At 38.2% G+C, this 14,521-nt stretch overlaps 1 protein-coding gene across 1 annotated transcript; it reads right to left on the bottom strand.

The window, feature by feature from the left end:
* Nucleotides 1–1,098: 1,098 nt before the first annotated feature.
* Nucleotides 1,099–1,740, bottom strand: LOC143891703 (uncharacterized). The gene has a single exon (XM_077396243.1). It carries the CDS (start codon nt 1,738–1,740, stop codon nt 1,099–1,101), a length of 642 nt encoding a protein of 213 aa, XP_077252358.1.
* Between the last annotated feature and the right edge of the window lie 12,781 nt (nt 1,741–14,521).

The following is a 14,521-nucleotide window of genomic DNA, read 5'->3' on the forward strand; positions in this document are numbered from 1 at the left end:
TTGCATGAGCCATGGATGTCTCTCTCTCTCAGACAGAGTTCTCTCTAGTCTACTCTTCTTATGTCTGAGTCTTATAGATTTAAGCTAAATTATCATATCCATATAATCTATAGTTATCACCCCTTGTATGGTATTAGCTAAATGGTAAGATGTTGAACCTTAAAGTTAAAAGCTACTCAATTGGTGTTTTTAGCCTTCTTACTTGTTAAGAAGGAGACAGTACCCTCACCTTTAATCAATGCATCTAATTACTTTGGCTTCTTGCCACCATCTTAACCATGGTATTAGCTATATGTGCCTTGAATTGATATATATATATATATGTATATTATATGCACATAGTTAGGGGGAGCATGTGTTGTTAGGATGCCTCACCATCTCATTTGATATCAATTGAGTATCCTTAGCAAACATGTAATTGTAGCCCAAGGGTTATTTTTCAACTAATGACTTTATAAACCCTTGGTGACTCTGTGTCGGACAGCCCTTTGGATTCATACTTGTATGAGTCTCTAACAAAGTGGGAGCTATATATAGGTAATATTTGTCATTTTCTTTCTTATCATATGTTGTTTGATATGTATATTACATTACATATGATACGTACACTCATTTGGAGCCTCATTGCTCCATTTGTGTTGTAGTTGAGTCTTGTCATATGCCATCGTTCTTAGAACATCTGTCATTTATGGCAAGTACCCTTAGCCTGAGCTTAGTGTCACATCTTCTTAGGCTTAAAACTTATCTTGTATGGCCTCATGATAGTTATCTCATTTGCCATTGATAAGTTTCTATCCTTGTGCCTTATCCTGCAAATCTTTGAAACTCCATTCATAGGATCTTATCTCACTTGATCAATCTCATTTCCTATGAATTCATATGTTTATCATGTGTATTATAAGTCATCTGCACCCACTTTCCATGATAAGTTTCTTTGGCTAATCATTCAATGTCATATGTCTTGTTATTGACTTTGGAAATGTTTTTCTTGGAACCTTGGCCTTTACCCTTTCTTTTTCTCTTGCCTTTTGATTTGGGAGTTAAGACTACATTAGCTTCAACTAATAAAGAGGATTTTTATTCTTTTTTTGAAGATCCTCAGTAGATTGAAGATGATTCAACAATTCTATCAACATCATTGACAGTTTCTTCATATGGTAACATGAGAAAGTCATTGAATGATGGTGGTAGGGATGCTAACACCATGTCGACTTGCGACTCAGCATCTAATATGGCCCCCAAAACTTCGAGCTCATTAAGATTGCCCATCATCTTCAGCATATGATCTCTAACCGGGGTTCCTTCCACCATTTTTGTGGAAACCAGGCCCTTAATCGCTATTTGTCTGGCACTGCGATTTTGTTGTCCAAATATCTCCCTAAGATTGTACATAATATCCATGGATGAAGCCATTCCAACATGCTGCTGTTGCAACATGTTCAACATCGACCCAAGGATATAGCACTTAGCCATTTGGTCATCTTCATGCCATTTTGTAGCTCTGTCCCTAACATCCTGGGGAGGATCGGGACTAGGCAACTCAGGTGCCTCAGTAGTCAAGACCCAATGAACTTTTGCTGCTGTGAGCACTAGGGTTAAGTTCCTCTTCCAGTCCACGTAATTTGAACCAGTAAGTTTGTCGTCCTCAAGAATCCTAGCTAATGGATTGAAGGATGCCCTATCTAATGCAAAGGAAAGGAGGCATAAAATTAGCAAGACTAAGCATTTTAGATTTATCATGACATGTAACCATTAGATCTAGGTTTTTGATCTGTAATGGTACTGCCCATTGTTTGTCACATTTATGTGCCCCTCAAACACATAAATCAAGAGAAATAACATGATTTCTCCACTGGACATCGGATGCTCATTAACAACAACTTTGTTAAGTACGGGTGGATTCATCTAATCCATCATATTATCAATATGATATCCGATTTGATTTTGGCCTCCAAGCATCACAGTGTATCTATCCTTTGGGCATCAACACTCTTTGCTTGGTTAAGTTAACACCCATTGCCTCGGAACCATTTTACAAAACATACTAGCTTCTACTTTGGCATATGACTAATGTATCTTGCAAATATCCCTTATCCTTATAGGAATCTATTAGTTACTCTAGAAAGAAAATCAAGATCGGCTTCTGCTTTGGCATATGATCGTCTTGTTCTCTAAACTAGCCAACCAATAGATGGCTATGGAAGGCCATGGAGATTAATCCTTTCGATTTAAATCCCAATTTACAACTTAATATTTTATAAAGAGGGTTTCTTTTAAATGGGAAAAACTTATTCCTATGCATGCATCTAAAACAAACGATCCAATGGAAGTACATACATAAGGAAAGAAAAATACAATCATCCATCACACATCCAAACCACAGAAAAGTAATCCAACCACAAACATAAGCTTAATTTTGGCATCTTGGATTTATAGGGATTCTCCCACTAACCTTTTTATAACTATCTAACTATTTTAGAGTTAGTTAATCCCCATAATTCCATATTACCAAAATTAAGGGTGAAATTTGGGCAACTATTAGCTATTCGCAATAGGAAAAATCTGCCGACCTCAAGGTGATTTTTCAAAGGTATTGGTACTGATATACTTCATCATATGAAGTATCTTAGATCAGTAGGAATCATGAAGAATGTGTCCGCCCTCCATTGAACCGATAAAATCGAGGTCCGCCATCATCTATAGCCTTCTTGAAGCATCGCCATGCCCAAGTTCTTTGATTCTTCGTTGACCACCTCAAGAGCAATTTTCTTTCTTCATTACTTCTGATGTAAAAAGAAAATAAACTACCCTAGTGTCCTACACTAGCCTAAATACTATGTACATCAAAAGAAATTCTCCATGGGAAACTAGTTGTCTGCACAACTGCCCAGAGGGAGCACATAAACCAATAAATCATTAATTATTACATTACGGATTTTTAATTTCTACATTCCAGCAATATCAAACCATAAAAATAAATAACAGACATCCACAAACCATAATATGAGATCAACTCATGCTGAAATTAAATTAAATAATTTTTAATTCAGCCATAAAAATTACTGACATATAACGAAACTTAATATAATCATTCCTTATGATGTCAGAAGTCACCACAAATGTTTTTGCGTAAAAACGAAATCGTCTGAGCGAGAAAAGCTCAAAATTGTGGTTTTCGGAAACCCTTTAAGAATAGCATAATTTTTGAATATTTAAGTGGGAGAAAAATATTCGGACTACCATATTAGCTACTGATTATGCTTAGAATACACCCAAATAATGTTTGAAAAAATTAATCTTGGGCTATAAATTTTTCTCACAACTTTGGGGCCATTCCGAAATAAAACATGCAATTTCCGAAATAAAAATCAGCAAAAGGCTGCACTTTTGCCCTAACTTATAAAAATCATATCTCCTAATCCGCTCATCGGATTTTGATGATTCTTGATGCGTTTGACTCGTATTCGAGTATACGTTTGACTCTTATTCGAGTATACGTTTTAACCATCAAGGTTGATCACATAAAAAATCATAATGAGTATATCGAAATTACAGATCTTTAGACAACAGTCCATATGTTGTTTAATTAACATTACGGACTAACAACCTCGGATAGCCGGGAAAGAACGTTCGGACTTACAGCGGATATACCACATGATCTATCTTTGGTTAATTTAATCCCCTAATTTGAGCCGTAGTTGCTTTGATACAACTTGAAGGAAGTATATCCCCTTCCGGCAAGATCGCTATGTGCAGCGGAACAAAAATCATATTGAATTTTAAAATTTTCTTTTGATCTTGCTTTTGCCCATGATCCTAGAGTCTAGATTAGTTAATTAAGTTAATCAAACATAAATAAATACCTCTTTGAAGAAGAAATCAAGGAATCACGCTGCTTGAACTACTCCTCTAACGGTTGCGATTGTTCTAAACGCCGTGGACCCCGCAAGTTGAACCGATGGATTCTTTTTCTTTGCTTAGACTATTGTGGATGTGAATAACTCTTATTTACCTATTTAAGGTCTGATCTAATCAGTACTTTTGTTGTAGAGAATAGAGAAATTGATTTGAAGCCTGTCTCTTTGAAACTATTTCAATTGGAAGAGAGATAGAGAGAGGGAGAGAGAGACATGGAAAACTATTTTTCGAATGGGGGAAGAAAGGGAGAATAAATTTTTGAGTATTCCACACTTGAAATTTCGTTCTCCCTTCTCTCTTTTGTATAAAGTAGAGTTTTGGTTTGATAAATCCTTGTTTCTCTCTCCCAATTCCAATCCAATTGAGAAACCAACTTGAATTGAGACTTCTCGAGTGAATGGGACTCTCGCAAACCTCCAAAGTTATGTGGAGACACTAAAGATACATGGGAGAACATGTATGGAGGCCTCCCTCTAGCCCTTGTGGCCTTATCTCATAAGAGTTGGTGTTGGAAACAAATTGCTTGCTTTGTAGATCCTACAATTTAGCAATTCTTATCCAACAAGGAGTTTGAGTGCAACTCAAAGTCCTTGAGCAATTGAGACTCTTTTCCCCAGCTCTCCAACTAATTTAGGAGTGTTGTGGGCCCCACAAACCTTATCCAAATGTGTATTCCTATCCCAATTCCCAATTCCATTCCAATTCTGCAACTTTTGCATAACCAGTTTGGGAATAACTATCCTCATTTGGATTACACATTATTCTGATAATTATTAATCAAATTAATAATACATAATAATGTTTAATAATTAAGATTAATAACTCACATCTAATGGAAGTTATTTCGGCTCTAATTTGTCTTCGAAAAATTCTCTTACTGTCTTTTGTTACTTTCCTAACAAAGACATATATATATATATGTTTAATTAATATCCACATTAATCTAACGGATCATATCCATCTGTGCAATTACATAAAATGAGGAACCCTGATCCATTTGGATGTTATCCGGTCATTCGAGTTATGAGTGGGATCGTCGTAGGGATCCAACGGTCAATCCTGCAGAACCCTATGGTAGGCCCCACTGCGATTTTGCTCTGTAGTTAAACTACACTCGCATTAGGTCTGTGGCTTCCATCGAGACGTAACTCTGAAGATGGCCGTCAGATCATCTTACCCCTAATCACATAATGTATGTGTAAGTCCTTTCTTCTTAACCACATCTACTAAGTTGAGTCATACGGGAGGTGGACACCATTTACCCCCTTGGCCCACTCTTAGTATACCATTTTGGTCAAGCGGTGTTCGGCCTTCAAATGCATTTGTAAAATCCTTTGAAAATAATTCAATATTTTATAAAACTTTTCGATAAACGTTTTATCAAATCTGCCTGGCCAAGCTATTTAATAGGCCTACCGCTTTGAAAAAATTGTAGATGTCAATCCCTAAATTTTAGGGCAAAGAATCCCTTGTTGAGTATCACTATTGGTCTCGAGGGTTTGCTCTAGGATATAGCTCTATCCGAATGTGACCAAGATGCCATATTTCCTTGCTCCCTTTGATCTGTGAATCCTTTGATCATGGCATTTCTACTATGCTACCTAAGGACGAACATGTGTCAATAAAATAAGCACATCACACACATTCATAAATGTAAATACCCATTCAGGTCATGAAATAAATCTTTATTGATTAGAAAATGTCATTTTAGTGGCTTTCCAGGGCATATACTCTAACAACTTAATCATTTGGCTTCATGCCGTCATCTTAATCATGACAATGTATATGTGATTTGCAATTTACTTGTATCTATCTATCTATCTATATATAACTTTTTAAAAAAATTGGGATTTCTCTTTGCTGAGTGTGAAATACTTGATGCACGGTATTTGTATTCACAAAATTGAACGAATCTTGTATGCTTACATCATTACTCACTCAATTGTTCCAATGGTTCAATCATCTTCGCATCATTGGGTGGATTTGGAAAGCTCAATCATGAATTCAAACCATTCCTTGCAACACCATTCTTGGGCGAACCAACCCGACAACCAACTCATTCAAAGGAATTATAGGACACATGATCTATTTTTAGTCAAATACATTCACATAACAAAGAGCCTTCCCTCAAAAACTCAACCCCAAAGTCCATTTTACCAAACCCAATTCATGTTCTGTTCACGGAACTCAGTGAGATCCCACGGAGCTCCGTGAAACAACCTGGAACAAAAAAAAAAACAGGGGGCCCGAGCCCGCTCTGGCCCACTTTCAACACGGGGTTTTAACTCGTTTTCCCCTCTTTTTCTCTCATATTCATGCCCTACCTCTCCTTTCTCATTTCCCTTTCCTCCCCATCCTCCCCAATCCCATATCCCTTCTCATTTTTCACTTAAAACCCCTCTTTTTCCTTCCGAAAAACCTGTAATTTCATTTTCCTTCTTTTCTTCCACTCCAACTTGCAAATCCCTCTTGTTTTCCCCTTGTTCTTCACTTGTTTGTTTGTGGGTTTTCTCTTCCTTCCTTCAAATCTCTCTAATTTCTCTCCCATTCCTTCCATTCTCTCTTCCATTTCCTCCCTTTTAGGTTTTCAAACCCTAGTTCCTTCTCTTCTTCATCAAACCCTCATGGCACGAACCGAACCTTCCAAACCTAGTGGTGAAGAATCTTCCCGAGGTTGTCGCACCGATGAACCCACACCCAAACGGGCAAGGGAACCGACCTCCGAACAAGAAAATCCTTCACTCTTCAAGGATAAAGCTGCCCGTTCCACATGGAATAAGATCTGCCATTGTGGTGTTCTCATGGGTCGGTACGTCGAACCTGTTGCTCTTCACACTTTGATCTCAACACATGCTTCGACAACTTAGGTTGGACATCCATCCTTCACGTCCAAGAACGTGTCTACCCTCGCTTGGTCAAGCTTTTCTATGCGAATCTTCGGATTTCTCCATCGCATTTTGTCATTCAAACCCAAGTCAAGCAAACCCCCATCATGATCAATCGGGAGCAATTTAGTACCCTCTTTGGCATTTCCCCTGCCGGTAGTGATGATTACTTTTGGCCCGATGATGAAATTGACAAAACCGATATTCCTCGTACCCGTCTCTTTCGCACCATTGCCACTCATTATGATCGTCACATTAAGGTTCACTCATCCCATCTCCAACCTCCTGCCAAAATGCTCCATAACATCATTTTCAGCAACATCACCCCTCCCAGTGGTCAGTCCGACGCCGTGAGACCTCTTGAGGCTTTTATCATCTATTGCATCTTAGCCAATCGCCCTCTCAATCTTGCCAACATCATCTTCCGTTTCATGAGTGAGGCTCCTACTTGGTCTCGCTCCTCTATGCCATATGGTATGCCCTTGACTCGGATCTTCAAAGCCTATGGTGTCCCTCTGAGTGGTGAGCTGACAATCACCCCCACTGCTCCATTTCATGAGCCTACCGTTCGACGCATGCAAGTGGAAGCTGCTCCTGTGATTGAGGAAGAAGAGTTAGGAGATGAGGACACCTCAGAGGAGGAGGCATCTCAGGATGACGGCAACGACGATGATGACGAGACAGATCTCTCTCAGCCATGTACTCATTACGATCTCTTTGTCATGCAGGAGGCCCTTGAGCGCTCCATGACCACTCAGTTTGACTCGCTTCTCACTCACGTGGACACTCAGTTCACATCACTTCATGAGTTCTTAACGGCACGACAAGGTGGTCCATCTCATGGCAGTTCCTCTCACCCTATGCCGCCTCCAGAGGCCTAGCTGCGCTCTGCTTGTTCCAGCTTTATCTCGTTGCTGCTTCTTTAGGGATTGTCTTTTTGTTATAGGTTGATGTTATGTTTTGGGCTTGTATGCCTTTCCTCTATGATATGTAGGACCTATATGGTGTGTTTAGGTTGTCTATATCATTTCTGTCAGTATGTGTGTGCTTGATGTATGGGAGTGTTTGGCCACGCACTCTTCCTGTGTTTGTTCTTATGTGTAGCCTTTCATTATAAATACAATATGGTTTGCTTATCATTTTGCACTTGTATGGCATTTTAGTCTCTCTATGGATGGCAATTCTTTTAGCCTTGCTCCTTGCTCCTGTATATCATTTCTGGTATTATTCTCCCTAGGCTTATACTCTTTATGGTTCCCTTTTTGTGATGCCAAATGGGGGAGAATGTTTGAGCTCCCATATTATACTTAAATGCATAAATTAAGGGGGAGCAAAGCTAAATTTCTTTTATCTATCTCTCGTATAAATTAATGCTTAATTGGTTAATCAAATACTTCCTTTGGGGGGAGCATTAATTGTTCTATTCATCCCAAAAGAGGGAGCTCCTGCCCTAAGGCAAATTGTATTTGTCATCATAAAAAAGGAGGAGATTGTTAGCCCAAGGGTTCAACAAGTGCTCCTAATCAATTGTTTTGATGATTAACAAACTCAATTTGTTGTAAAATGTTTGTTTATACTAATGACTTTCAATGGTTAAGTGATCATGTATCAAGTACAAGCAACCTCAAGCGTGTACCTCAAAGGCCTAATCATTTAGTGATCAAGACTAAGTCAAAGACATGAAGATTTCAATGGCAAAGCAAAGCAAAATCAAGGCAAGATCCATGTTCCCCAAAGGCAAAGTCAAAATGCAAGGACAAAGTAAAATCAAGGAAGAAGATCGCTCCAAGCGCCAAAGCTATGAATACACGGATCAAAGGAGTTGATCGAATCAAAGATGAAGCCTCGTTGAAGTGCCATCAAAGTGAAGACAAAAGTATACGTAGAATGTATTTTGTTTGACATTCCGTATTTCAATTTCAAGGCACAAAAAGAGGACAAAAACAACACTAAAATAGACCATACATGCATGTGTATACCATGGTGGTGTTCATACATTATTGAACCCACATGGCGTCACAAACTACTCAAGAAAACTAAAGTTCTGAAGGCCGAACAAAATGAAAAACAGATTTTAATTAAATCTGTTCCAGGCACCTCCACGGACGGAGCTCCGTGCACGGAACTCCGTGGAGCTACCTGTCTGAAATTTTTTTAAGCCATAACGGCTATGACAGAGCTCCATGCAGTGCCTCCGTACTCGCCGTTGGAGATTCCCAAAAGACCATATCTTAGTCTCCTCTATATATATGAAGGTCTAGAGCTCATTTACTCCCTTCTAACAACTTGCCTAACCATCTTGGATCATTAAATATATACCTTAGCATCATTATTGATCCTTAATCACTCTCACATCCTCTTTTTGTGCTTAAACCTTGAAATACTCTTGTGAAACTTTAGGATTGATTTGTACTTTTATCTTCTATTGAGAGTGAGTGTGCTTTACTTGGTAATCAGCCTATCTAGAGGCAAGTGAGCTATTTCTTCATCTTCTCATTGTACTTGGCAACAAAGGACAACGTACTTAAGACCCTTGAGCTTGGATTGTACTTGGCGGAAGGAACGCTGTATTTAAGTTCCTCGGAAGAAGACTAGTGGAATCCTCAAGGAGAGAAACTTGAGAAGAGTGGAGTAGGTCTTGGGTTTAAGACTAAACCACTATCAAAACCCTTGTGTCAAGCCTCTTGTCCCTTCCTCTCTTCTCTTGTGGTAAGTGGTTCACTCTTGTCCTTGAATCTTATTTTTAATTTTCTAATCAAACTAAAACTAGTACAAGCAAGTTGTAAGCCCAAGGGTCTACTCTCCTATCTTGTTTTGATGATTCTAAACATAATTGATTGTGTTTTTGAATACTAATCAATTTGCTTTGAAGTGTTGTGTTTGAGATAGGATTGATCATTGAAGAAACCAACACACAACATGGTCATGCTTGGAGATATCCCATACAAGAGTCAAAGGAGCTAAGTGAAGCTCACCTCATCTCTCAAGCAAGCATACACAAGATGGAAGATCAATTGAAGACCAAGACTAAAGAGAAGTTGAAAGCTACATAGGTATCATTGTACATCCTTTCTCTTTAGATTTCCAAGTCAAGGCAAAGTGTTTTCAACTTGGTTTTCAAAGAACACTTAAGAACTTAAAATGCATTAGTGAATGGTTATGTGGTGGACCAACATGTTGGGACCCTCATAAACATTCCAAAATAACCATAGGAGTTGAGTTCCAAAAGCTAAAAATCAAATTTGCAATAAAAATCAAAAAGTGCGGATTTTTAGGCTTCTCGGAACTCCGAGAATTTTTCTCGGAGCTCCGAGCTCGGAACTCCGAGAGTTCCCTCGGAACTCCGAGAAAAGGTCCAGTAGCATCTGGACACTTTCTCGGAACTCCGAGACAATTTCTCGGAACTCCGAGAAATGGTCCAGTAGAAATTTTATTTCTTCTGGCCGTTGTCTCGGAACTCCGAGAATATTTCTCGGAACTCCGAGAATTCTCGGAACTCCGAGAATGGTTCTCGGAACTCCGAGAACCTCGCGACAGACTAAAAAATAGCCGTTGGGATTCAAATTAATCTTTGGTTTTTGATATTACCACCCCCAAACGGTCATATTCTTTGGTGTGGTTATATATACAACATGTAGAGAAGTTTTTCACTCTCTCTTGATCTTTGAAAAACATCCTTAAGCATCAAAAACATTTGCAATCCATTTTAGCTTGAGTTTTTGTTTTTCATCCCAAACTTGCCTTTCACTTGTGAATCTTTTGAGTTTGGATATAGTAGTGCTTTCACTTGCAAATCACCATCTTTGAAGAGCAATCAAGGGTCTACAAAGAGCATCAAGCTTTCAAGAAGAAGCCAAGCTATTCTCTTTCAAATCTAGTGTAGGTGGCTAGGACATTCCTTTTTTAATTCCCTAGAGAGCAACCGCTTAGAACTCGGCGGAGAAGGAGAGTCTTTGTAAAGGTGTAAGGGCATCCTTGTTTAATATCCCTTGGATTTGTAACCGCCTCGGAGCCGGGCATCGTGGAGGTCTCCTATAGTGGAATCCCTCAAGTGCGACCTTGAGTAGAGTGGAGTAGGCCGTTGGCCGAACCACTATATATCGGTGTGTCAATTTCTCACTCTTGCATTTCCATTATTGTTTTGGTTTGGCATTTCACTTTGTTCTTTCAATTATATTTGCACTAACCAAATATTTATTTAAGTGAAGAAAAATTCCAATTAGGGTTTATAGATAATTTTCAAAAGGCCTAATATTGAGTTAAATTCAATTCACCCCCCCTCTTGATTATTTCAATTGGTATCAGAGCCTCGTCTCTATTTTTTTGAAAACCCTAACCGGTTTAGAGTAAAGATTCAAAAATGGCAAACTACCCTCAACATCATGAAGGTTATTCAAACACTAGGCCACCCTATTTTGATGGTACAAATTATGGTTTTTGGAAAACTAAAATGAAAATCTTTTTGACTCAAGACTATCAAATGTGGAGAGCAATTAATAATGAATATATCCTACCCACAAGAAATTTAAATGATTGGACCGAAGCCGAACAACAAGCTTCGAATTATAATGCCAAAGCCATGAATTCTCTCATTTGTGCTCTATCTCCCGGAGAATTCAATAGAGTATCAAATTTGAATTCGGCTAAGGAAATTTGGGACACTCTAGAAGTCACCCATGAAGGAACCAATCAAGTTAAAGAATCTAAAATGAACCATCTTTTTCGGCAATACGAACTTTTTCAAATGACACCCGATGAAACAATTGCCGACATGTACACTAGATTCACCAATCTTGTAAATGGATTAAGGGGACTTGGAAAACAATTTTCCAATAGAGATTTAGTAACTAAAATTCTTAGGTCCCTACCTTTGTCTTGGGAATCCAAAACCTCCGCAATCACCGAAGCCAAGGACATGAACACTTTGAACCTAGATGAACTTATAGGGTCCTTGATCACACATGAAATGATTTTCAAAACAAAAGCACCCGAAATCGAAACTAAAATCGAAAAAGGAAAAGGAATTGCTTTTGCTTGTAATGTAGGTGAAAGTGAAGATGCAAAGGAAGACATCGAGGATGAAGTAGCTCTCCTAACAAGAAGGATCAAGTTCTTGCAAAGAAACATGGGAGGCATGAGAAATAGAAGGACCAATCCTCCATTCAAGAAGAAAGAAGAAGTTGGTGATGGATCTTCTCAACCCCGATGTTACGGTTGCAAGAAGCTTGGACACATTCGCCCGGATTGTCCACTCAACAATGAACCTACTTCAAACAACCGCTTCAAGAGAAGAGAAGGCAAGAAAGGAATGTCCGCCACATGGGAAGAGGAGATTGAAAGCGAAGGCGAACAAAATGATGGGGAAGATTGCCTATTAGCAAGAAATGTGTGCTTCATGGCCTCAACAAATGACAACAATGAGGTAAACACTTTAAATGATGTCATTATCTTACAAGAAGTTTTAGATTCCTTACAAAGTGCAAATGATGAACTTGAAATTCAATTTGATAAAATTGCATCACTTGAAAATTCTCTTGCTAACATGATAAAAGAATTTGGTTGGTTAAAAAAGGATCATGAATTCTTAGATAATGAAAATGAAAAATGCAAAGTAGAGATTCATGAGCTAAATGCTACCATTAAGACTTTGAATGAAAATCGACAAAATCTTTCCATTGAAAATAACAAACTAAAGCATGAAAACGGTAAACTATCTTTTGAATATGATGAACTCAAGAAACTCTTTGAAAAATTTGAAAATAGTTCATTAAAATTGGATAAACTTGTAAATCTTCAAAGAATGTCAAGTGACAAAAGTGGACTTGGACATAGATGGAATACCACAATATCTAACTATAAAAACAAACTTGAAAAGACCTCCTCTAGTAGTACCAAAATTTGCTTTTATTGTGGATTGTTAGGTCATTATAAAGTTGCTTGCTTGCATGCTAAACAAGATAAGATCAAATTGAACTCTAAAGTGAAAACAAATGAACATAGCAAGATTAGGAAGATTTGGGTACCTAAGGGATCTCACTTGCCTATTCCTATGTAGGTATGCCTTAAAAGCCACAACAAGAGGAACACATGGTACCTTGATAGTGGATGCTCTAGACACATGACCGGAGATCTCACTCAATTCGCATCCCTATCACTCAAGGATGGTGGAGAAGTTACCTTTGGAGATGACAAGAAAGGAAAAGTCAAAGGTGAAGGCACCATAGGTAACTCTACCTCTCCCATACATGATGTACTCTTTGTTGATGGCTTGTCCCATAATCTTATTAGCATTAGTCAATTATGTGATAATGGTTTTGAAGTTGTCTTCAATCCCGACAAATGCATTGTTAAAAATAAGATAAATGGAGAAGTAAAATTCATAGGGTCTAGAGACAATAACATTTATACAATTGGACTAGATGATCTTAGACTCCAAAAAGTGACTTGTCTAAATGCCATTAGTGAGGATTCTTGGCTATGGCATAGGAGGTTGGGTCATGCCGGAATGGATCTCATTTCGACCCTCTCCTCAAAAGAAAGTGTTAGAGGATTGCCTAAGTTCAAATTCATCAAGGATCACATTTGTAGAACTTGTCAATTAGGAAAACAATTGAAAAGCTCTTTTGCACCTAAAAATATGATTTCAACTTCCTACCCTTTGGAGCTACTTCATATGGATCTTTTTGGACCAATGAAGACTAGTAGCCTAGGTGGAAAGAGGTACGTGTTTGTAATTGTTGATGACTACTCACGATTCACATGGGTCATATTTCTAGGACATAAAGATGAAACTTATGAAAACTTCCTAACATTATGCAATCAAATTCAAAATGAAAAAGGTGTTGCCATCTCCCACATTAGAAGTGATCATGGAACGGAATTTGAAAATGTACACTTTGACACTTACTGTAATGAACATGGCATTAAACATAATTTTTCCGCACCTAGAACACCTCAACAAAATGGAGTAGTAGAAAGAAAGAATCGAACTCTCCAAGAAATGGCTAGAACAATGTTGCATGAAAATGATCTCCCTAGATATTTTTGGGCGGAAGCGGTTAGCACCGCTTGCTATATCATAAACAGGGTATACTTAAGGCCAATCTCTAAGAAAACACCTTATGAGCTTTGGAAAAACTTGAAACCAAATATAAGCTATTTTAGAGTGTTTGGATGTAAATGCTTCATTTTGAACATTAGAGATAATTTACATAAATTTGATAAGAAGTCGGATGATGGAATATTCTTAGGGTATTCTTCCCATAGCAAAGCATATAGAGTATTTAATAGGAGAACCCTAGTAGTAGAAGAATCCATGCATGTGACATTTGATGAAAGAGAGCCAACACCTCAAGAAATGCCACATGATGAGGATGAACCCGTTGAACATATTTTTCCAAAATTGAGTGCTCCTCCTCATGCATCAACAAGTCATACATTACCTAGTGAGGAAGTAGAAAATGAAGATGATGCCTCATTACCTAGGGATAGGAGAACATTGGTTGATCATCCTGAATCCCAAATCTTAGGTGATGCCACATTGCCAGTAAGAACTAGATCATACTATCGTAGTGTGAGCAATAATTTGGCATTCCTATCCGAATTAGAACCAAAATCCATCAAGGAAGCAGAAAAGGATGAATATTGGTTGATGGCCATGCAAGAAGAGTTGAGTCAATTCGAAAGGAACAAGGTATGGAGGCTAGTACCTAGACCTA

Source organism: Tasmannia lanceolata, unplaced genomic scaffold (assembly GCF_043159265.1).
Source record: "Tasmannia lanceolata isolate RefF3 unplaced genomic scaffold, GAP_Taslan_0.1 ptg000015l, whole genome shotgun sequence".
In the NCBI taxonomy this organism is placed as follows: domain Eukaryota; kingdom Viridiplantae; phylum Streptophyta; class Magnoliopsida; order Canellales; family Winteraceae; genus Tasmannia; species Tasmannia lanceolata.